General features: G+C 36.2%; 1 protein-coding gene across 4 annotated transcripts in view; it reads left to right on the forward strand.

The window, feature by feature from the left end:
* Positions 1–1969: 1969 nt before the first annotated feature.
* LOC129725763 (sex determination protein fruitless) overlaps positions 1970–26555 on the forward strand; it is a 167610-nt gene continuing 143024 nt past the window's right edge. For 3 of the 4 annotated variants that reach the window (XM_055681931.1, XM_055681934.1, XM_055681932.1), the window contains exons 1-3: positions 1970–2001; positions 12034–12310; positions 12366–12530. In XM_055681931.1, the coding sequence (XP_055537906.1) occupies positions 1985–2001; positions 12034–12310; positions 12366–12530 (459 nt within the window). In that variant the 5' untranslated portion in view covers positions 1970–1984. Of the gene's footprint in view, positions 2002–8333; positions 8351–12033; positions 12311–12365; positions 12531–26555 lie in introns of those variants that run through there. The other variant, XM_055681935.1, reaches the window with a different exon arrangement.

Here is a 26555-nt window from a genome sequence, read left to right on the forward strand (position 1 = left end):
TAACTAAAAATCCTTCTAATTACAGTGTGTAGTCCCACGTCACCATTTCATACAATCCTAGGGCTGTATACCTTATAGTATTTAAGATATTTAATTATTATTTTTTTAATTGCTTCCTTAAATCATCAAAACAAGTTTTATATATTAGTACCATACATGAATCATCAATTCATTTTGTTCACTCAGCAACGACTTTTTGTTGTTTGTTGCTTCAATTGTTTTTGTTTGGATTATTCTAGGTTGAACACATAATTTTTTCGGAGGTTTTGTTGAAAAGTCATACATATATATTGAAATTGTATATATATTAAAATTATTCAACACATTTGATTTTCTCGATAAATTTTGAATTGAGGTATTAACACCAGTGGATGCGAAAATTTTTAATCTATCTTTCCCGGAAAAAACAAAATAATTTGAATAGTTCATATTATATCAAAATTCTTTGTAGCAGCTAGCAAAAAACCAGTTAAACTTTGAAAGCCAAATTCCGGAGATAATGTCTGTACCGCTTGGTTCGGTTTGGCTGCACAGCAACTTTTAAGCAAAATACTGAAGATAGAGATGTCGCGGTATATTTTGATGCAAAAATGCAAATGTTCCCATATAGGGTTTCTTCGGGGCATCCCGGTTGTTCCGGGAGTGGACATTGCATCCTGTATTCAGAAATATGTCTTTCCGAAGATTCCTGGTGTGAAATCCCGAAGATAGAGGTGACGCATGCTATATCTTGATGTAGAAACGTAAATGTCCACTACTACAGGTTCCTCTGGGGACTTTTGGATAAAAAATAGCCATTTCTTGATGAGTTCTTGGGCGATCACTGACCTAAGCCACATTTGTGGTCAGAAAATGAGACTTATAGTTTCCAAGTTATATGATGTATGGTGTATTAAAATCGAATATTTGGCAAAGTTACAGCGTTTCTAACATGTTTAAAATATTGCCTATCCTACTTATTTTGACTATCCCCTTATAACAATGACGAAAACGAGGCAAATTATCAAAGTACTTGAATGAATCACGATCGAAGATTGTGAACACTTTTCAAGCAAGCAGGAATACACCGAAATACCCGATGTAAATATCTTTAATAAACAAACAAATAAACAAACTATTTCGATTACGATTACTACTACGATTATTTTGACCAATACTGTTATTCGACAGGCATAGGTTAATTCGGTATGTTTACTTTGCTGGGTTGGCTCGAGAGTTTCCCATAGTGTGCTATGAATGTTCTTTATTCAAAGCGATGAATTAATTTGTTTTTTTACAAAATAATCATTTCAAGTGGCACAATACAATTTAATGTTTACCCGAACCAGTTATAAAAACGATTAGTTAATATCTTTTACTGGAAATTTAATGCGCCTAATTCTATTATTAACATACTCAATCGTTACGAAAATGACGATCTACATAAAAGTATCATGGTAAATAAAGATTTTTTTTATCGCACTTAGCAAAAACTTGCAATTTTAATACGTCTATTGTTGATTAGCGTAGAATTTTGTTGTTATACCACATTACTGTACTATTTGTTCGTATTTATATTCGACGCCGACTGTTTGTACTTTACTCTGCAGGGTAGGTACGACATCACTTACGGCTCTAGATCACAGATTATAATGAAAAACAAGTCGCTGTGGTCGTACCTATCGGTGCTGGCAATGCGCGTTGTTCAATTGTATATTAAGGTCGTACTTAGTATGAGCACCAAGTTTATTACATTTTACACCGCGTTTGCCGTACAATGCACAACAAATGTTCTGACGTGTCGCGTGGCCATACCTTGGCGGTTTTGTTTAATTTTCTTATATGTTTTCCTGCTTGTTCTGCTATTTCAACGGGTGTGCTTAGCTCCATGCATGGAGAACTTTGGTTCCTTTAGTCTTACTCTTCTGCGCGAGCTTTTTAGTGCGTCGAAATTTTCCTATCGTAGTTCGTTTTATTTCAAGTTTTTCCCTTACACAGTCAAAGGATGCGTAAAAAAATCATGTAAGCTTTAGAGAATGTGGAAGAAAAGTAAACAGAATAACCCATATTAATATAGATAATAATAGCGTATTCTATACTTCGCGGTAACGACATTTTGTAGCTATACTGTTCACCCGCTTCGTTTCATCTGCTATAATGATCCAATAGTTGACCTTGAGAATGTTTGCATTGAAAATGATAAGATACATCATATGTCACTGGATGGTATTGCATTGTGCAACTATATTATTTTTTATTGTTGTGAAGAATTATACGCAATTTGTTTTGTTCTTTCTATCTTTAGTGAGGAGGACAGATTTATCTTTAATGGGGAAAAAAGATTTTAATTAATTATTATTCCGATCTTATATAAAATTCGTGCTTGATTTTTTTTGGGTATTTCACATATTTTGAGGTATGATGTATTAGACTGGGACACAGTTGTATGGGAAAAAAACTTTGGTGTAATTTTTTCGCTCCCATGCACTTTTCGTGTTCCTTATGGGTCCTGTAACAACTGTGTAACTTTTCAGATCGATCGGTGGAACCCCTGATTTGCGCCCGATTTTAAAAGTTTCCATACGATTTTATATGGGAAAATCCACTTTTTCAAAACTTATCCTCTATAAATTTCCAGTTGGCTCCTAAAACTATACCAGTACATGATATTTGTAGGAAATTTTTCTGGGAATAATTCTTCTGAAGACTGTAAGGCGCTACAAAATTTGTAGAAAAAGTTATTCAGCTTAAACTGATCGAATGTCTGACGAACGGCCCAACATTGAATTTTTCCAGCAACACTGCTGCAGCCTGCTGCTGTTGCAAACTCAACAACGTAATGAGAAACAGTTTCGCGTAGAATTAAGCTTGAAAGCGTGATTTTTCGCTCATAGTATCTTCGGAGAAAATGCTTAGAATACCAATCCCTATATTTGATAGTATTCGTTGTGTGATTTATACCCCTAAAAGTGAGAAATCAGCTTTCTAAACACCCCTACGTAGTGAAAAACATTTTCGTGTAGGATTAAGCTTGAAGGTATGATATTTTGTTCACGTTATCTTCATTATCGGAGAGCTTGCTTAAATTACTAACTATCCCCAGACAACCAATTTACGCGTATAATGCAAACAGTCATCGCATTGAACGTGCATTTATACGTAATAGTTACATCGCACAAGATGCTGCTAATGTTGCTTATACGCGCAAAAGTGGAGGCGATATGCGTGCATTTCCAAAATATCAAAAAACTATTACGATGAAAAAAGTTCATATATGTGACTTTAACTGTTAAAGCTTGATAACTTTTACGAGTTGTTCCATTATTAAATGCCACCCTACAACTTCATATTTGCGATTTGAAACGAAACTATAAGCGATATATGGGTTCTTTTATTACTTTATGCGACTTCACAAGTCAACATTAGCAAATTATTTCAGATATTTATGCGATGTTCACTATGCATTCCTTCGTATTTGTTTATTAAAACGTGCGATTAAATCACCTTCAAATAAAAAAAAATACAGCGAACAGAGTAGCAATTATTATGCATTATTTATCCCTTGCTATTCATATTACAAGGAATAGCAAATTACAAATGTCAGTGTTTAATTTTTACAATTCTTTTCTTTTTCCTTTGGGCACACGCTATAATATTTGGGTATCCATCCGGACTCGAACCTCGGACTCTTAGATTGTCAAGCATCATTCTTTCCTCTTCTCCGTGGTGTCGCTGTAGGAAATCTCTGAGTTTTGGTAATAACTTTCTAGTTTCATCGTATAAATGACCAAAAGACATCGTAAAGCATGAATCTAATTAGATCTCGTATTGCGAGTTAGTTTGTAAATTTCTGCGGGAACGTTCGTTGTTTACATTTCGGTTGAATTGTCATGGCCGCTCGATGAGCTGTGTCATTTGTTTGAACGAAATTGAGTGATTTTACCGCCTTCAACAACATATTATCAACAAAAATATTATGCTAAGTAGTGCATCATTGATCCGAGTTGTCCGCAGATGTTTTCTGTGGCTAATTTTTTGAAGAGCAGCAGCGGCGGGAAGTGACTAAATTTATACATATGTGATACGCTGTAATGCGGATGGTTTTCGATTTTCGCGCATATTCGTCAGTGTGTGGATTTACTGCGAGTTTAACCAAGCATTGGAAAAGTTAATTGGTTTTTGAACCCGGGTTTATTACCTAGTTGTCGCAAAGATTCCACAAAACAACGTTATATGCGAAGAAACATTCACATTGGTCATACAAGCTAATGATCTATCATAATATCTTATGCGATGTAAGCTGTGCAAACATTAGCGGCATCTATAGTTATAGGAAAATCCAGTCGTTTACGGTGTAACAAAATGATGCCTTTTGCGACTAAACATGAGACTTTTGGTTTTCGCGTATATTCATCACTTTGTGGAATTAATAAAAGTTTGAATATACATTATATGAGTTTATCTGTATTGCTGTGTGAGTATGTTACACTCATCGCAAGAAGTTCGCAAAATAACACCATATGCGATGAAACACTTGGTTGCTCATACAGCTATACGATAGTGATGTACCATAGAACTTTATACGAGGTAACCCGTGCAATCATATGCGATTTTTAGTTATCTAGGCTTGTTTTCATGAATTTAGTCATTAACGGTGATACAAACTGATAGCTTTTCCGACTAAATTTATATGCAATACGACGTGATACTGGACTCATCACTTTGTGAGTTTACTACGAGTTTGGACAGGCATGATATAAGCTTATGTGTATTACTATGCGAGTATGTAACACTCATCGCAAGAAGTTCGCAAAATAACACCATATGCGATTAAACACATACGTTGTTCATACAGCAATACGATACTGATGTGCCATAGAACTTTATACGAGGTAATCCGTGCAATCTTATGCGACTTCTGGTTGTCTGGGATCAAGTTTTAATGTAGATTGATTACTCCCCTAAAAGAGGGAAATAAACTTTCTAAACACCCACGTCGAATGACAATTTGGGTTCTGGTGCCAATTTAATAGATCATACCCTGGTATCTTTCAGAAAGGAGTTTGGTAGAAAGTATTAGTTTACGGTGGTTCGTAGTGACCTGCTGGCCATGTATCTGCACAAATTGTAACTATGTATCTACCAAACTCCTTTCTGAAAGATACCAGGGTATGATCTATAAAATTGGCACCAGAACCCAAATCGTCATCCGACGTGGGTGTTTAGAAAGCTTATTTCCCTCTTTGAGGGGGAGTCATCAATCTACATTGAAACTTAATAGTTAATATCTTAAGCAAGCACTCCGATAATGAAAATAACGTGAGCAAAATATCATACCTTCAAGCTTAACCCTACACGAAAATGTTTTTCACTACGTGGGGGTGTTTAGCAAGCTGATTTCTCACTTTTAGGGGTATAAATCACACAACGAATACTCTCAAAATATAGGGATTGATATTCTAAGCATTTTCTCCGAAGATACTATGAGCAAAATATCACGCTTTCAAGCTCAATTCCACGCGAAACTGTTTCTCATCACGTTGTTGAGTTTGCAACAGCAGCATGCTGCAGCAGTGTTGCTGGAAAAATTCAATGTTAAGCCGTTCGTCAGACATTCGATCAGTTTAAGCTGAATAACTTTTTCTACAAATTTTGTAGCGCTTTACAGTCTTCAGAAGAATTATTCCCAGGAAAATTTCCTACAAATATTATGTATTGGTATATTTTTAGGAGCCAACTGGAAATTTATAGAGGATAAGTTTTGAAAAAGTGGATTTTCTCATATAAAATCGTATGGAAACTTTTAAAATCGGGCGCAAATCAGGGGTTCCACCGATCGATCTGAAAAGCTACACAGTTGTTGCAGGACCCATAAGGAACACAAAAAGTGCATGGGAGCTAATATTTATTTTTTGTCCCACCCTAATGATGTATCTAAATATCGTCATTATCAATTATTAACTTTTTAACCATTGGACGGATTTTGGTGACAAAATAAAATCGAATATTTGTTTAGGGGCCATCCACATTCCACGTGGACAGATTTTAAACGATTTTGACCCCCCCCCCTCCACCTTCGTGGACAACTGCCATAAAAGCATAGCAAAGCCTGGTGCTACATTCCGATTCGGAACTTGACCTTCTGTTTATTTATACACAGACTTCGCAGTCGACTGTTTAGTGTACAGGACAATTGCGGGGCTAGCGCTACGATCCTACTGACACTAACAGTAACACCAACAGAGCAATTCGCTTGAACCTTACTTTATCACTATATAGTATATTACCGACACTTGTTTTAGATAATTCGCCCGCTGGCGACTGATCACCTTGACAGTCCAATGTAAAGAGAGCGACGTTAAGATATACTAGGCTCTTTTAGCCACAAGATTCCCGGACGAACCCGAAGTATTTTCGAAAAGTTTCGGTGGCTTTGAACGCTGATTCTACTTCTAGGCTAACCAGACGTACCGCTCTGAACGGGACAGTACCGTTTTTTCGAATATTTTCAACCGTCCCGTCTTTTTGTCATTTTGTACCGTTTTCGGAGACTCTTTGAAAAATTCTTAAATAGAGCTTTGCATTGAAATTTTCCTAAGCGGAAAATAAGTTTCCAAGCAGCCAGGGGCTCATTTCAAGATGGCTTGACAAAGTTTTTTTTTTAAATTCTTTTAGCACCAATATTTAGTGGTTAATTTGTGGTTTCGAAATCCAATTTGTGGTAATTTGTGGTTGAGTAATTTCTGAGAAATTTTCAGAAAACTGAGTCAAGCCATCTCTGAAAATGATTTCGCTTCAAATGAATCGGACAACGATGATATATACATCAATCGGAAGCTCTTAATTTGTGGTTCACGGAAATGTAGTTTTTGTAGGCATACTTCATAATAAAATAATTAAAAATCAATTATTTAAAATTTTTGAACATTGTTTACATTGTTTTTGTGAAGCACTTCACTATTCTTGAGGACTTTCACCGTCACCACCGATTATACAAGTCGAATGTTAGTCAACATTGCGCTTTGAGAAGAGATCTGGCACCTCTGACATATGAAATCCAGTTGCCGAATTGGCGATTTTTTCACCGCGAATCTCTTCCTCTGAGTATTTCTAGGTGAAACAGTATGTAAACAGCAGGGATACTATATGTGCAGATTTGCTGCGAAATGCAAATGTTGATCAATTAGCAGATATTTGTAGTTGACAAGCCTCCGTGTGTTTTACGTAAATTTCCTCAAAATAAGTGAAGTTTTACGCAGACATCGAGCGTAATTTTCTCGATCTTCGATCGAATCATTTCCGCAAATGTAGTTTTGCCGTTTACCGATTGTTTGAAAAAAAAAAAACCTAAATTAATACACCTAGGGGTGTGATCTGGTCTTTCTCATACAAAATCTATTATATGTTAAAGTCTATTAGCACATACGTTTTAACTCTTGGAATAAATTACAGCCTGATTATAAAAAAGAACAATTTTTTGTTTCGATAAATATAATATTTTGGTAACCAACTACGCAACTGTATTCGACTGTTGGGTATTTTAGAAACCGGAATGATGCCTGAAAGTCGGGAATGGGTAGGGAACGGTTGAAACGCATGGTAAATGCCCAAAGGTGTGAGTCCTGACTAGAATTAAAATTCGATATTTTCTCGTCTCAGGAATATGCTACTACAACTACCCCCTGAATAATAAAACAAAAAAGCTTTCTACGGCAGCGACAACTGTATGTCGTATATATGAACGACTGTCGAAATGTTCTAGATAACCCACTAGCACTACCATCGACAGGTGCCAGTACTATGCTCATCCAACGCCGCGTACGGTTGACAATAAGAGGTAAACAATGTTCAAAAATTTAAATAATAGTTTTTTTAATTATTTTAATATGAAGTATGCCTACAAAAACTACATTTTCGTGAACCAAAAATTAAGAGCTTTCGATTGATGTATATATCATCGTTGTCCGATTCATTTGAAACGAAATCGTTTTTAGAGATGACTTGACTCAGTTTTCTGAAAATTTCTCAGAAATTACTCAACCACAAATTACCACAAATTGGATTTCGAAACCACAAATTAACCACTAAATATTGGTGCTAAAAGAATTTAAAAAAAAATACTTTGTCAGGCCATCTTGAAATGAGCCAGCCAGGGTTATTTTTTAATATTACTGAGTACATTTTGTGCCTTTTTTACAGTATCGGACATCCCGTATCGTGAACTAACGAAAAAGTCGCTATTGAAAGTTGAGACCATGATAATTGTTAGTCAAAATCTCGTCATCTATGTGACAAATTTTAGGAACTCATTGCAAAAAATCACACTCTTCTACGCTAAATTTCATCAACGCTAAGTATCGTACAGAATCGGGTAGGTTATCAAAGCAATTAATATTTATTTGCATGCTCTAGTTGGTAAAATTTTTCAAAAATGAATTTTATTATGAATCCGGTTTTTCGAACTCATGATCCAATAGTTGTGGTAGTACCAATAGTTGCGGCATCGCTTTTAAATTCATCGTTTAAACTAATTAGAACCAAATTGCTTATGCTACATGTTGAAGAAATAATAGATTAAACATAAGTACATATGTTACTACAACAATATATACTGAAAATATCCAAATTACTGAAGAATACTGTATTTTTCAGAAACTTACCCGGAAGGCACCACTCACTACCCATTTTCTTATTTTGTCCACGATTGTTTTAAGATATGTGTGTGGTTTTAGTACGATTATTACTCATATAATTGTTTTCCCAGATAACAGTTTATTATGGAAACTGTTGCACAGATGAAGTTCGTTAATAGATGATCATATTATTTATAAATTACGTCCTCCACTATTGGATCACAGGATACACTATGCTCTTATAGTTGCGGTATGTTTCGCAATTCTGATTTACGTTTATCAGAACATATGTATGTGGGACTACTTGTGTATATTAGGGACAAGCAGGTTCTAGGGGACATACCTAAATGATGTAACTTATTACTATTCCATTTTTGAACCCCACCTTCCCCTGCCACCGTGTATTTACCGATACTTCATACATGATCGGCCACAAAAGCTATCGCTCTCACCCCTAAAATGCTGTATTATGCATTTCCTCTTATGCTATTATGCATGACCTCTTAATCGATGCTTACCCACTGCTTTTGGTCTTGTAATTCTTTTAACGAGCCTTTCACAGCTTCAGTCGCTCTTTTAGTAAACACTAACGTCAAAAATGTAAGCGCAAACATGGTACGAAGCAGAGGTAATAGACTCTAACTTCCAGTGTTGAGAAGTCTCCATTTTTGAAAAAAAAAAAATCTTCTGAATATTTCAAAATGAGCACCATTGGTCTTTCTCTTCAGCCAATTTCAGCCCTTTTCAAATGTTAGTCTAAAGACATTTTATAAAAAGTATGCAAAATTTGTTTTATTTTAATAAAATCTACATACCCTCACTGAATTTTGCCAACATCTGACCAAATTGGCGCAAAATCCGTGCATATATCAAGATGGCTTGACAAAATAATTTTCTTTAATTCTTCTATCACCAATATTTAGTGGTTAATTTGTGAGTTCGAAATCCAATTTGTGATAATTTGTGGTTGTGTGGTTTTCGAGAAATTTTCAAAAAACTTAGTCAAGCCATCTTGAAACATGATTTTGCTTCAAATGAAACGGACAACGATGATATATACATCAATCGAAAGCTCTTAATTTGTGGTTCACGAAAATGTAATTTTAAGGTCATAATTACTAGTGTTTGTACGTAAATTTGTGTTTTATTGTTCACGTAGTTCTACGTTTTGTTAAGGGGAGAGTCACACAACATTTTTGGGGCCCCCACAAATCGAGAAAGGTTTTTTCTCTATCAAAAATGAGATTCAAATTTCGATTTTCAGCAAGAAAATTTGAACCTTCCTTCAGTGATATTTTTCGCGAGCGCCAATATCACAACTACCTCCATAAGAGTTCACCTCGGATTCTCTTGGAATGACACATTCTAATACACCAATTGAATCAAACCAGCGCGCATGGGAGGTAAAGCAGAGAAAGAAAATAACCCACAAGTTTTTTTTAATGCATTGCTGTTGCTTACTTGTCCGAATCAGGGATACCAGATGTGCTTTGCAAAATGCAGATTTTCAGAGTCCGTGTGCAGATTTTACGGACCTGCAGAAGCAGGGCCGTATTTAGGAGGGGTCCCACATTTTGAGGCCACCACAAATCAAGAAAAAATAAACTTGTCTCAATAAATAATGGATTTTGAAAGTCTAACCCCCAATAATCAAATCCGCTTTCTATAAGTAGTTTCAGAGTCTAGTGAATATTTCCTTTGAATTACATGAAGAATTTAAATTTGAATAGCAAACTTGCGAAATACATGCTAAACTAAAATTGTATTGCGTATTAATTTGAGTCTAATGGTTTCGAACGCAACTGGGGGAGCCGTCTTTTTTCGAAGATGAAACTAATTAAAAATAGGTAGCGTATGAAAAAATCAAGGCTGTCGTATATGGCATTGTGAATTTGCGAATTGAGCGTTGATTTTATAATTGATAATTTTTCAGCGAAGACACTTTATAAAAAGTTGTTCTGAATTTCTGACAAACTTTTATTAGGTTTTCGTAGATGGATAAAGTTTATTCTGGGGCCCCCACACAAGACTGGGCTCCGGACCCCCCACAATCGTAAATCCGGCTCTGCTGCTGGTTCTGAAAAATAATCCGTCGAATTTGGATTGCTTTCCTTTAAAAGTACATTTTCGTTACCGGTATCCTTTTTACCAACAAATTTACACACATTCATTTTGCGCCTGGATGGCTACCTGAAATAACAAGTGTGTTGGCTTAGTTCCCCAAATCTCGATATTTACCATATTCCCCACACGCACGTTCAGTATAGCAGTGACAAACACCGCAAACAGCCAACGCCGCTATTGGCCAGCAGCGTCAACAACAAATAAACAAAACGTAGAACTACGTGAATTATAAAACACAAATTTCTCTACAAACACTAGTAGTTAAGACCTTAAAATTACATTTTCGTGAACTACAAATTAAAAGCTTTCGATTGATGTATACATCATCGTTGTCCGATTCATTTGCAGCAAAATCATGTTTCAAGATGACTTGACTCAGTTTTTTGAAAATTTCTCGGAAACCACTTTACCACAAATTACCACAAATTGGATTTCGAACTCACAAATTAACCACTAAATATTGGTGATAAAAGAATTTAAAAAAAATATTTTGTCAAGCCATCTTGATAAATGCAAAATCCGTCTCTTAGTTAACTTCGTGCATTTTTGTATTTACTTGCAAACCGACTTATCAACCTATTGAAACAATATGATAAATAGTAAAACAATCAAAAACCACTTCAAGCGAGGCAAATACCTTCTTTTAACCAAGCAAACACGAATGTTTTATATACCGCAACTAAAGGAACACCCATTCACAACTATAGGAACTCTACCGCAACTATTGGAACAAAAGCGTGTAACTTATTTTAGTTAATTTAAACCCTCAAAGCGGGTTTAAAGTCAATTTTAAGGTGCAAAATTATCGAGTAGAACTCATTTCAACAGAAAATAATGAAACGGACCAGCTAGATTCGTTTTTCTTAGCCAAAACATGGCTAAACATGCATAACTCGTGCTTAGCTCCTCCACTATTGGGTCATTTACCCTATGTCCCGTTTTTATTCCGAGAAAATCTGGTCAGCCTTTTCCCCCTGGCGAATCCTAGCCGAAAGAGAGCAGATCGTGAACGCGAAAATAAACAAAGATCACTATGGGCTGGGAACGGATCTTGAATGCAAGATTTGTAACTAAAATTGGATCGAACTTAAATACAATAGACTCTCTACAACCATTGTGGCTGTTCAGTACTGTATATAAAAGGATATTTCATCATTTTTCCCATACTGAATATTCATGTTTACCGAATATTCAATCTCTTTACTGTTCGGAAAGTGACTGTTTGTTTAGAGAAATTTAATAAAATAATAGTGAAAATTCATCAATCAACATGACAACTATTTTATTATCTTTACAGAAGCCGAAACGCCATAGTCCAAGTGTCGACCGAATATTATAAAATATCCAAAACCTATACCAAAAATATGGATGCCAAAGCAGCTACTACAGCACCTCAATCGTACCCAGCGACACCACCCTACGCAAAGGGTGCCCGTTCGTCGCACCAGTATTTTAGTTTAAGATGGAATAATTATCAGTCAAACATGACGTCCGTGTTTCATGAACTTTTGGAAACGCAATCTTTTGTGGATGTCACACTGGCATGCGAATACAATTCATTGAAAGCGCATAAGGTATATCTGTTTTGAATGAATAATAATAAAATTAAGTAAATTTCTCTGATTTAAGGTGGTGCTTTCGGCATGCTCGGCTTATTTTCAAAAAATATTGCTTGATAACCCCTGTAAACATCCAACGATTATTTTACCTGCAGACATATGTTTTTCGGATTTACAGTTTATCATAGAATTCGTCTACCGCGGAGAAATAGATGTTTCTGAAGCAGAACTACAGGTACGTTTTAGGGTATCAGTATAAAAACATAGAACTTTGCTGTTCTCTTACCAACCTCAAAAATCTGTGAAAATGGAATTCCGTAACGCAGTTGATTTTGTTAATATTGTTCCCTCCGTTTTTGAGGTGTGCAGTAACCACCATCATTTTAAACCAATTCAAATGAAAAAACAAATCATGGTTTTTTACACGATTTCCATGAAATTAATTGCAAATGAAATGTCTTGTTGTCCCATAAGACCCTATTCAATTTTATTGTAATCAGATTTTTGGTTGATTGGTTTCAAATGAACGGGCACCTAAAATACCCTTAACTTTTGAGTTTTATAAAGATTGAACTTGTGGTTCAAAAGTTATGGAAAGAAACGTGTTCTGAAGACTAGTTAATCTCACTCATGTTTCTCAGAGATGGCTGAACCGATTTTTATTAAATCAGTGTCAAATGGAAGGTCTAGTTGCCCCATAAGACCCTATTGATTTGTTTTGCAATCGGACTCTTACTATGCCTGTTGTGTTTAAAAGTTTAAAATCCAGCTAATTAAGGAACATATTCCAAAGACTACTTTTCTCAGAGATGGCTGACCCGATTTCCACAAAATTAGTGTCAAATGAAAGGTCTAGCAACCTCATAACACCCTTTTGGATTTTACTGTAATTGGACTGTAACTTCGTCTGTAATGTACCGAAATGTGAAAATCACTAAACTGCATTATCTCAGAAACTACACAACCGATTTGAACAATATTCATATCAGATGTACCGGCTAGTTAAGGGTTAACTGATGAATTTTGATTGAATACGTGGTTTCAAAATTTGGCTGCCCTATATGTTCCCATTTCATTTGATTATAATCGAACTTAAGCAACCTTTATGTATTAAATTATTAAAACGACGAAAATCTATTGCCTCGACTTGTTTGAACATAACTAGTGTCATACGAACGAGTCACCTCTCAAACTTTCAAATACCAAACTTCATAACAATTTGATATGTGGCTCAAAAGTCATCGAAAGAAAAGAAATTCAAAGACTATTTAAAACTATACCTGCTTTGATCAATATATGTGGCCTCAACATTATTTAAATGTGGTATCGTACTATTTGAAAATTCTCAGTATCGCTCGTGATTAAATTGTTCGAAATTGAATGTCATTTCTTTTATTTCGTCATTTTTAAGCACTAACATTAAGTCAAATTTCATATTTTATACTTCAATTACAACATCAATATTTTAGAACCCAAAGAGTGAATATACCTTTATTAGATTGAAGCGTTCATGTGAATCTATTTTTACAAATAATAGGTTTAAATGAGAAAAGCTGGGTCCGACTGCTAGGTGGATTAATGGTTTATTACTAAAAATTGTGATACCATACACAAAACTAAGTAAAACATACAAAATTGTGACTTTTTGGCTCAATTGGCATTTAACTCAAAATCTGAAGAGTAGGCATGTATTTTTTTCTACATTAAAATAATGTTCATTAATGTTCAGGAAACGCATGTGGAAAAGTAATGGTTTTCTGTTTGAAATTGACAAAAATGCGTAATACCAACAAAATCATGACTTTTTATCTCAATTCCCTTTCAACTCAAAATTCAAAGCGATTAAGTATGGCTTTTTTTAGGCTCGTTGAAAAGATTTAGTACAGACATTTGAGGGAATCTGACAAATAAAGCAAACGTGGAAAAATCATACAAATAATGAAATCTGATAAATAGAAATTGTGGAATTATTCTTCTTATTTTATTGAAATATGCACACGAAGTGATGTTTTCAAGTCCAGAAAATAATGGTGCATTTTGCATATCCACCGTATGCTATGTAGACGAATTCCGTTGCTGAAGACATTGTACGTGTTTGACCCAGTTGATCATTTGACATAATCTCTAGAACGATTTGTTGAGCCTAGAACGTCTAAAATATGTGTCAAGGGATCTTAAGCACATTTATTAAAACAGTTCACACTGCTGGACAACGTAATTCTATTCCCTTACAAAAAAGCACATGAAGCTGTTTCATTTGGATGATTTGGAGAACCTTGACCTAGAACATCTGATATGCAAGACCATACCTTTACTTTTACTCGAGCATGTTCTTTGAACATCTGAAAATATTTCCTTGCGGAAAACCCATGTTTTGGTTTAATGTGAGTCAACCATAAAAACTCAACATTTCTAATGGTTTCGACGTTTTGTGAACAGTAGCATCATATTTGAAAGAATTCAGATTTGTTTCTACTTTCCGCTAAACTAGATCTTTGGGAATATTTAAATGCAGAGAAGAACTAAGCGTAAATCGTCATTCTCAATTCTTTTTACGTCGGTTTCTTTTCACGACGCATCAAGAGTGACTTAAGAAGAGATGTCGCTGAAAACGACTGTAGAATGGCCCGAATCAACGTTGCCAGTATACCAGATAAATCTTGATTTTGCCAGATTTCTGTTTGCGCACCAGACAAACAGATAAACCTCAGAATCTGCCAGATATTTGTAAATGAGCCAGATATTTGTAAATAAGCCAGATATTTGCCAGATTTCATCCGCAGCGTCTCGCATAAAGGTCATTACTGCGAGATGGGTCGTGCCTGGCCTTTACCTACCTACACCCGGCGAGAGCAAAAAAAAAGGTCATCACTTTCAATTTTGCCAGGAATTTTATCCAAAAATGAGTGACAGATTTTTGCCAGACTTTTTGTTTTCGTTTTGCCAGATTTTATTCAAAATTTAGTGGCAACGCTGGCCCGAATACCAACAGAGGTATTTTCGAAACTAGGATTTGTGGGGTCATCCAACCCTAAAGAGACAATCCATATTTGGTTATCTATGGAATCGGAATGGTTCTCAGAGACTAATAAACAACTCCAGTCGCTATTTTTGTTTCCGTTATGGCTACATCCGATTTCTGCGCATTCATTGATGTTATATTTAAAGTGAAGTATAAGATACGAAATGTGACTTCATAATTAAATGATTTTTAATTTTGAAAACTTTGATTCCGACCTCGCCGGGAATGTTCAGCTAGTAGTTAACTAGTAGCTTGCTCCATGGAGGCCATAAGTGGGAAAAAATAATTATATAGTCATAGATATAGATAGATATAGACATTAGTAAGTCTCGGGGTGCAATACTAGTTTATTAGGGCTGTCAGTGTCAATGATGTCGTGATTTTAACCCGGTTAATGTCCTGAACAATTTGCTCCATAAAAACAAATCAGATGAAAAAGTTATTTTAGACTCAGAAGTAATTTTCTAAGAGGGAGTGTGTATTTTGTACACTCTTCAAAACACTGTTGTTTCGAACACTTTGGTTGTACAGAAAAGTGTCTAGTAACAAGTTACAACAAATAATACACTCAAAAATTTGTTTCGAACAAGAAAACTTGAAAATTGTACCAAACATTGTATTCCTCTCCGATCAAGTCATCTGCAAAGAATGGATTGTGTTCTATTGATTGCATATTTCAATAAATCTGTGTTTGTTGCTGGAGATCCACAAATAAGTCACGAAGCAGTGTATTTTCAAACAAAACAAAAATTTAAGGGAATATTAGGATATTTTGAAAATAGTTGCATTCAGAGAGTTAGTTTCCAAGAGCTTTATGATTTTAAATTGCTAGAATCAAATTGCATAATTGAAATTTGATTATTCTCAAAATAGTTGAAATTGAAAAAAAATCTGAAACTCAACATTTAAGTAAAAATTTATCTACTTCATTGTCATTTTTATCAAAACTTCTACGACCCTTTTATTTAAACTGATTCTATCGTTCAAAATCATTTATGTAATTATAATATTTTTAAAAATGTCAAAATTAAACATTTGATTAAAAATTTTACTTTCAGTAAAAATTAATTTTTTATTTATCCTGGACTTTTTACCAAAAGTTTCGTTTTGATTTTAAGCTTCTCTAGACATAGAAATAAGAAAAAAATCAACTCATGTTTTTGTAAACTAAAACTTGGTATTGTTTCATAGCCAAAAACTAGTTTTTGGCAGCATCCAAGTTACGTTCCGAGTTGGCTGTCAACGTTTTTAAAAAACTAAACCACTTCGGTACGGAGCTCAAATGAAACTGATTTTATTAAATTCAATTAATGGTGATACAGGTGCATGAGTTACAAATAATGTCTACGCGACACATTCCGTCGCCCTAGCACTGTCTACCTTCTGACTAAGCAAAAAATGTGTTTGAAGCTCGGTGCGCTGGGTTGCAAGTTCCTCCGGTGCCGTGTACCGACCTTCGGTGGTAATTACTCCCCTCCTAGTGTTGAGCCACCTGGGTCAATGGTCCGATTCCTAACGATGGCGGTTGATAGATTCGAATTGGTTTGGTATTTCCGGCCTCTACTGGTTGGTTAGCTTTGGATTCGTTTATGATGACTGCTGTGGTATTAAAATTTGTCTTGAATAAAATGTAGATGATAAAAAACGCTATTATGGTGAATGACGAAGATAACCCTCCAATTAGGGTCCAATGATGCGTTTTCGATGTTAATTGCAGGTTTTCTAGATGTTCCAGATTTCTAAGGTGTAATTTGCGTAGCGTGTTGATATCGGTAGAATATTCAATTTGGTGTTGAGTTACCTCCAATCCAAGAGAAGGCAGATATAGAGGCTGTTGTACGATTTTAATCACATGATTCCAGAACGAGAAGTTCTGAATCGCAACTGAACAATTTTGATAAGTGATCAGAAATGATCCCTGTAGTTTTCGGTCGGATACTCCACAAGTATTCCGTAGCGTGCCGTTTACTTCATTTAAAAGCCATTTGACGCATTTCCGTTACGATTTCGTGGTGTAGTATTTGTTCGTAGCTGCACTCACTATTTCGTCCAGTGATAATGTTGAATCTGCAATCGTCTTCAGTGACATCTTTAAGATCTGATAGGTTGCACAAACTCCAGTTGCTTAACTGTTTGCAATGGTTGTGTTTAAGAAAAAGCTTACCATTGCCGTAGAGATATTCATTACCGTCCAATCTGATTCGTTTCGAATTAGCAACTATTGACTCGATTTCCAGGTGCTGGTACGTTTCGTTGCCAAGATGAGGGATGTTGATAATGTACAAGATGATGTCTCCATTGGTTCCGATGGTGGTGGTTGCGAACCCGAGTGCTTCATCTAAAAATGCTGTATCTATCCCTTGCTTGATAAAAATCTGACCTATGAATTCTAATTCGTCTAGACTGAGCATTCTACTATTTGTCAATTGGAGTTTAGCCATTAATATCGAATTTTGGATGTTAGATATCTCATCGTTTAAAGTTTGCAAGTGTAATATGACATTCAAGATTTCGTATCATTTATCTATCGCGAATCCTGTTCTATTATCTGCCGTGATAAGCTGATTGATTGCTTCTGTTATGTTATTGATATCCTGATACAGTTCTGTGTTTATGAAAATCTGCTTGTTATTATTTTGGGTGAATTTACCAATGTCATAGTTAATTATTTTCAAATCGTCGGCGTCTGGGGAGCCGGACACCCATTTCCAGGCTCGTCCTAGTGCGTCCCATCGTTTGGTTCGTCTGCGTGAAGGTTGGATTTGTTGTAGGTTTGTCTCTACTTCGAGGATTTTTTTGTCTGAGTGTTGTTGTGATTTCGTCGTCATCTTGGCGTAGAAGTATTTTAGTCTTGACATCTTGTACGGTCTGACTGATCTTTGTGACATTGATTTCGTGTATAATTTTCCCATATCCTTCTATAATTTTGCAATTTTCTAGGTGAACTACTGCTACGTGGTCCTGATTAACATTCCGTATGATCAATGTACCTGATCCCGATCGGATCCTGGAATTAGACGTAGATTTATATTTTTTACATTTGTTTTGTGCAATTTTGCTCCGGCTTCGTTCTGAAAGGTTACTTCTTTATTGGTTTGAACGTGCATCTTTTTGAAAGGTTTTTTATGTTTTGGTTTTATAATCTTATCTTTGACGTAAACTGGTTGATCTGTTTCTAATGTTAGTGGCGGCTGTCTAGTTCTATTAACATTTTCTAGCTGTTTCGCTTGTCTTTCTTTGAGTCTAACAATGACTTCGTCGTATGTCTTTTGTCAAATCTGTTCTAGTGCGTCAGGGTCAGTCTGTGCGTTGAGGTTTCTCTGGATGCCAAAAAGGATTTCTTTGGGTGTTTTTTCAAGGTAGATGAATGGATGGAGTTATTGTATTTTTCGACGACTATATGAATTATGTTACGGGGTGGTAGTGACGGAGTTAAATTTTTCTGAATTCTGTATAGCTCGATGATAGTCGAATGAAACCGTTCCACCGGTCCGTTCACTTCGGATTTACTGTTGGGTGTGAGGTAAATTTAGACATTTAAATTTAAAAGTTTTCCCCGGATATCGGGTGATTGAAAAGCTCGTTCGTTGTCCATGACTATGGAACGAGGAACGATGAAGTTAGTGACAGTTTCCCATATAGCTTTTCCAATGTGAACAGCGTGTCTCGATCTGATAGGAATCATTCGTCCATACTTACTGAACTTATCGATGCTGGAAAGGAAATAATTGGATTCGATCTGGAAAATATCTAAATGAAGTATTTCATATGGGTGGTTTGGAATCGGGGTTTCTTGCAAAGGAATAACTAGCGGTTGACGATCATATTTCGAGGTATTACAGACTCAGCACTCTGCGGTAACCTGTGAATGGATTGGTAATAATAGTTTCAGGATTAGCATCAGTTTGTTCTATTATGATTTGTGATCGAAAAGCGTTAAGCGGAGCTTCTGTTGAAATAATGTAATTTGTGTCATCGTCTTCGCCGGAATGTTGAGTCGGCGTTAAAGAATGGATTTGGATACGACTGAGGGCATCAGCTACAACATTATTTTTGCCAGGTTTGTATATGATTTCGTAATCATGTTTTTCGATAAAATTTCTCCAGTTCACTAATTTACGCTTGGTTGTTTTGGACGATAAATTGTATGTGAGTGGTTGGTGATCTGAATAAATTTTAACTTTTTGACCGTAGAGATAATTCCCAAACGTCTTTAATGCCCATACTATCGCCAATAATTCCTTCTCAGTAGCGCTGTACGCTTCTTCGGTCTTATTGAGAGTTCTGAAGCTAAAATGAATTGGTCTATCTCTTCCTGGTTCTCCTTGACTTAGAACGGCACCGAGAGCATAATCTGATGCGTCAGTCGTCAAAAGAAAAGGTTTTGAAAAATCTAGGTAGGTTAAAATGTCGCTGCTTGTAAGTATGTTTATCATGTTCTCAAAGCAGTCTTTTGCTTCTTGGTCGAATTTGATTACTTTGACGCTCTTGTCTCCCTCCCCTCTCAAGAGTTTTGTTAAGGGTTTCGCTATTTTGGCGAAATCTTTAATAAATCTCCTATAGTATCCTATCATACCCAGGAATCCGCGGAGTTGTTTCAAATTTCGGGGTATTTTTGAATGCTTTCGATTTTTTTTGTATTCGGTTTGATTCCTTCGTCTGTAATTACGTAACCCAAATATTCGACTGATTTATGGAGAAATTCTGACTTGTCGAGTTGAACTTTGAGATTGGCTTCCTGTAAGGTTTTCAAAATTATTTTCAAATTTTCGGGATGTTCTTCTAGCGTTTTTCCAATGACTATCACGTCATCAATATACACAAAGCATCGTTTTCTCTTAACACGTCGTCGATCGCGCGGTGGAAAATAGCGGGCGCATTTTTCAGGCCGAATGGCATACGTAAAAATTCGTATTTGCCATAGTTCACTAAAAAAGCCGTCTTTTCTATATCTACATCCTTCGTCTTGATCTGATGAAAGCCAGATGCAAGGTCCAAGGTAGTAAAGTATTTGTTTCCGCCTAGCTGTTCGTAATTTCCGGCATCGGATACTTGTCTGACATTGTTTTGTCATTAAGTTTGCGATAGTCGATTACGAGCCTAAATTTTTTTTCGCCTGAAGCATCATCTTTCTTCGGAACAATCCAGACGGGAGAGTTGCAGGCTTATCTGGAGGGTCTAATTATTTCATCTCTGAGTAATTTTTTTATTTGTTTCTCGACTTCCGATTTGTATGCCATGGGATATGGATATGATTTCTGATATACTGGTATGGCGTCTATTGTTCTGATTTCGCATTCGACGTTGGTAGTGCAGGTTAAATTTTGGTCGGGGCAGTGAAACACTTGAGCAAAATTTTCTATGATCGGGATTAAGCCTTCTCGTTCGGTTTTAGTCAAATGGGCTGTTCTGATTTTTCCTGTTATAGTTTCTGTATTCAACACTGTTTTTCTCTTTGTCGCCGTGGGATAGTAAAATTTCAGAGGTATACTTTTTATGAATCCAGAGTCACTTTTTATCTGCAATATTTGTTCACCTGTAATAAAGTTGAATCTTTTCCCGAAAATCATTTCTGTACCGATGATACCATCGAAAAAGGTATGAAAATCGAAAACTGCGAAGTCGAACACTTTCTGCATTAACGGGTGGAAGATGTTTGATGAATTTTTTTTGTTAACTGTTTCAGTTCCTGTAACTCCTTCAATATTTTGCTTGGGTGTGACTATAATTTTTGAACCGGAGGTTTTCGCCCATTTATTCGAGATGACATTTATGGCACCGCAGTCGACAAGCATTTTAAGAATGCCTTTCGTTGTCGGCACTTCAATATACGGTAAGCATTTGGTCTTCAATTCTATTTGGACAATTTGCTCGCCCAATTGCTTTCTTCTAAAAAATTAGTTTCGTCAGTCTCGTCAGTATCAAATTGTGTATTAGTCTCTGTTTCTTCCTGCGGCGGTTCGAGAACATCGAATTGCTCTTCGTTTTCGTAACCCTCGTTGGCCCATTTTCAAGATATTCGGTTTCTTCATCAGCGTTTACTACATTTGTAAATCTTTTGGGTGCTGAATTATGTGCCTGCATTGAGTCGGATGCTGGTCGTGTCGTTTCAAATGTCGGTCGGTTGCCGTAGTTTATTTGTCGTGTTCTTATAGAATTGTCTACTTCCATTGGCTCGGGTCGGGGTTGTTGTGGGTAAAAAGTTCTGGTGGGAGCGAACATGTTTGGTGTACGATAATTAAAAACGGTTGGTGTTGGTCGGAAATTATTGTTATTATTAAAATGTCTTTGCGGAATCATTGGTTGAGCTGGTCTATTCACGGGATTAGGTTTAGCAAATTGTCTTGGGGGTGGCATTGGTGGTTGATTCCGAGTGGGCAAGTTACTTCGTGGTGCTGGTAAAGGTTGATACGCTTGACATTGAATGGTGCATTTCGAGCATTTACGTTTTGATAATCTAGGGAGTAATGATACGCTTGCGCAAGATTTTTGGGTTTGTAATTTTTGCAAAACATTGAGAGCGGTTCGCCCAGGCCTCTCACAAACGTGTCCAGCGCGATCTTATTATATAACTTAATTATCGCGCTTTCGTGGCCGCGCCACTCGTCGTCCATATTCACAGCAGAGCTAATTAACGTGATCATCTCCGTTACTCTGCTGTAATACGTTTCAATCGATTCATATTTTCCTTTCGCCATATCCTTAAGCTGACCGTCGAGTGTCATTAAATCTCGTTTATCGGCGTAGTAAAGCCGAAGGGTGTCTTTTATTGCATCCCATTGAACTGGTGTATTATTAGTTATAAGAACATCACTCGCCTCTCCTTTGATCTTACGTCTAATAGTTTTGATAATCAAATGATATTGAAAACTTTCTCTTCCGTCAGCGAAGAGTTCTAGAATGTCCTCCACGTCGAGGATCCATTGTGACAAGTTACGAGAATTACCGGTGTAGTCGGGAAGATCCGTTACTATCGTTGGGATTCTACCTCGTTCAAAAAAGCTCATATTCGCGTCAATTTCGAATCTCCTAACGGGAACCGGTGTGGGAGATGGCTCGGGTGTCGGGTTAGCCATATTTAAGGATGTGAATAAATCTATTAATTCTTCCGTTCTAATATTTTTACTGAGAGACAAATTACAATGAAAACTACCCGATTTCCTTATTCTTCACTTTGTTGTTAATTTTTTTGTTGCATTTCTTAAAAATAACGTTGGTTACTTACAATATTATGGCCAGGATATACCACATAAGTATAGCGGGACAACGCCTTGGTCCTGAAAAATCCTATTAGTTCCGGGTGCTGGGTCCTTTCGGTGGGTCTCCTCGTCTATCCAAACCACAAATCACGAAGTTGATTCACGACGGAGCTAGGTCCGGATTTGGTAGATAAAACACTTAGAGCCGCTTCGCGCTCGCGCACTTATACTGTTACCGATTTAAGGTCCCGACTTCGGGCGCCAGTTACGTTCCGAGTTGGCTGTCAACGTTTTTAAAAAACTAAACCACTTCGGTACGGAGCTCAAATGAAACTGATTTTATTAAATTCAATTAATGGTGCTACAGGTGCATGAGTTACAAATAATGTCTACGCGACACATTCCGTCGCCCTAGCACTGTCTACCTTCTGACTAAGCAAAAAATGTGTTTGAAGCTCGGTGCGCTGGGTTGCAAGTTCCTCCGGTGCCGTGTACCGACCTTCGGTGGTAACTTCCATTCTCTACAATTCCTTCTCGCACAGTAAGTGCTCGTCGATCTCGTCGCTTCTACCTTGGCTCACGGGAAAACTCATTCAAGTATCTGAAAAAGTTATCTTTGCTAGGGGCACCAAAACTCACAGGAATTGTTAAAAATCTCTAATATTACATTTTTTCCAGTTAGAGCTCTTGGGCCAAACCTGTGTCTACCAGTGTTATTATACATGTTAAATATCATTTTGATTTACAACAGCGAGATAACAGCGAAAATTCTGTTTAAAATGTGCATAGTTTCGAAATTGCCCCAAAAATTTAATTCTCTTTTGAAAATAAAAAAAATTACATTTAGCCTTTTAAAAATTCCTGAGATTTCATTTAAATATAGATTTTCATAAACGAATATACAATTCAACGACTTTGTCAACAAAAATTTTAATGTTGTTGTTTAAAGTGAGAGTCATCTATCTATAAATTATAGATAGTATTTCGGTTTTGTAAAAATCAGCAATTGATTTTCATTGTAGTGTTCAATTGCATGTTAGGTTTTAGCAAGATGCACTTTTATGTTTACCATACATATCAGATAGATACAGATTTTTGGGATGGAAAGCATAGATATAAATATAATATACATAGTTTCAATACCACCTGCTGTCAGGCTTATTCTCGTTTTCTTGCGAGTCGAACTCGTACGGTAATATCGAAAATCAGTATTTTCATTTTCTTTCAATTCCTTTCAAATTAGTCGAACCATATTCAAATTCAAACGATACAGGGAACAGGGATGCCACATATACAGATTTTTGAACTAAAAAAGCAATACAGAATCTGTATTGCAGAATTACAGATTATTGTCAAAAATACAGATTTTACAGATTTTTTTGTTATACCGACTAGAGATGCACCGAATAGCACTATTCGGCCTTCGGCCGAATAACCTTTTTTCCATTATTCGGTGAGGCGAATATTCGGCCGTATATTCGGCTGAACACAACGTTGATCGTATGATAACAAAATAACCAAATGGGTATTATTTGAAGTTTAAATTGTTTCTTTCGCTTTCCAATTGTTCATGTACGAAAACGATTGAAAATTGTCCGAGCTATTGCACAAGAAATAATTAATTTTGCGTCTATGAAATAAGACACGCTAATCCGTGGCGCACCTACTATTGTTCTTATTTGAGTTGTCGTTTAAAAATAATGTTTTTGAGGATTATGATTAACACAATTTAAAAGTTTGTGTTACAACTACATTTTAAAATAAAATGCGAGAAATGAACGAGAACTGAGGATGTGACTTTGGCTCAGAAAAAATATACATCATCCAGACAAGACATGAAATATTGTGTGGAGATTGCGGTTCGTGTTTCGTTTTAATGAGATATATTCCTTTCTAAGCCCAAGCTACATCTTCAGTTTTCGTTTACCCCCGTTCAAAAAACTTTGCACTATACTTTTATATTATTTTCTGATAATCATTGGCCACTATTCGGCTTATTCGGCATATTCGGCCGAATAATAAACTTACCATTCGGCGAGCCGAATATTCAATAAAATCCAATTTTTGCTGATATTCGGCCCGAATATTCGGCGACCGAATATTCGGTGCATCTCTAATACCGACGAACTGAAATCAATTTCATGGTTAGAATTCGATTACACGATTGTCAAAGTTTTGTAAAAAAACATCAGGATTATGTTGGTATCTATGCAGAAGAAGTGGAATGAGACTTGGACGCAGCGCGAAAACTAACGTTTAGAAATATCTGTCGGGATTTCTATGCAAAGTTCGCGAAACAAATTGCAAAGTGGTGCGATTTCACCGATCCAGTTGTAAAAACGGCAGTAATAAGTAATCTTAAATCGTTCGTGAAATTGGTAAATTCCCCAAATTTGTATCAGCAACTGACCGACAAGGGCTGAATAACGAATATCGCACGTTTAAAACAAACTTTTTGATCGGAAGATTCATTGAAACAAATGACTTAACTTGGTCTGATATGTTGTACACCCTTAGACGGGATGGTAAATTTATGTTTTCGTTACAGATCATTTGTTTGATTTTTCCAAATAAATCCACATTCTTCGACTTGGTTAGAACACATACGTTCAATAACAAGTCTAAAGTCAGAAATTGCATAACCCCTGAGCTAATGATCTCAATTTTAAAAGCTAACAGCTAACATTGCAGACGAAGGAGAATAAATTATATAAAAGAATTTAAAAACCTGTTTGTTTCTTAGTTTGCTCGATACAGATTTTTAATACAGATTTTTTGGCCCGATATACAGATGTACAGATATTTTTGAAGAAAAATACAGATATAAATGTGGCAACCCTGTCAGGGAATCAAACGTCTTAGGTTTTTGCATAAAACTGCTGTAGAAAACCTGGCGCAGAAAACCATTGCCGAAGACGTTAGGAGTCCTAACTTAGTGTGTGTGAAATTTTGTATATGGGAGAGTGGGTTTTTTTTTTTAAACTCTAATATTTATTTAGGCCCAACCGCGAAGCATAACGGGGCCGAATATCTTTTGGAGTAGGGAAAAGCCAGCTTGAGTAGAGCCTGTATCCCGACTGCTCCTCCTCAAACAGGCATAAAAACCCTCTCATCTTTTCTCTTTTAAAAATACAATTTAAAAATACATGTCATTTAAGCTTACGACTACATTAACATCAAAGTTTTTCTCTTTATAACTAAATACTAATCCTTACTACTATTCGTTGAGGGTGATGGTTCCTTATCTCTTTGAAATCAAAACTTATATCTAAGTTCGGTGGATCATGTCTCTCAAAAAGAAGCGATGATTCATGTTTCTATAAAAAAGATGAACGAAAGAAAGAAGAAAAAAAACGGAATTAGCGTGAAACTTTTTAAGATTGTTGTGTTGGGAGAAATTAGGAGAAAAAGCATAGAGATAATCAAATTCGATACTTGATATCTCTTAAAAAGTCGTAAATGGGTATTACAAGCGCGGGGTTGCGGCTAGCAAGCACATCCCGTATTTGCATTGTAAACGTCACTTTCTGTTTCCGAAGAGAATCCATAAGCTTGGCCCTTGCTCTGTGGTACTTAGGGCATACGAAGACTATGTGGTCAATATCTTCGTACCCTCCACATTCGCACAGATTACTATCGACTAAGTTTATTCGATAGAGGTGTGCGTTTGCAACATAGTGATTGGACATTAGGCGCGAAATTACTCGAATGAAATCTCGAGTTAAATCTAACCCTTTGAACCAAGCTTTTGTAGACACTTTGGGCGAAATCGAATGCATCCATCGCCCAAGATCGTCTTTATCCCATTTTTCCTGCCAGTTTTCCAGAGCCAGTTGTCGGGGCAGATGAAAATACTCGGTATAGGTGATCGGTCTCAGGGAAAGTGGGTTCTCGCGGAACGTAAATTCCAAGAACCCTGCACGATAAAATTTGAAGAGTTAATTGAATTTTCTCTGTTTTTGTTGCCTCTAATGATTTCCTATGTTGTGTGCTTGGTACTCTAGCGATACATAAAGAGACGAGAGGAATTTGCTAATAT

This window comes from Wyeomyia smithii, chromosome 2, assembly GCF_029784165.1.
Source record: "Wyeomyia smithii strain HCP4-BCI-WySm-NY-G18 chromosome 2, ASM2978416v1, whole genome shotgun sequence".
NCBI classification, from domain to species: Eukaryota; Metazoa; Arthropoda; class Insecta; order Diptera; family Culicidae; genus Wyeomyia; species Wyeomyia smithii.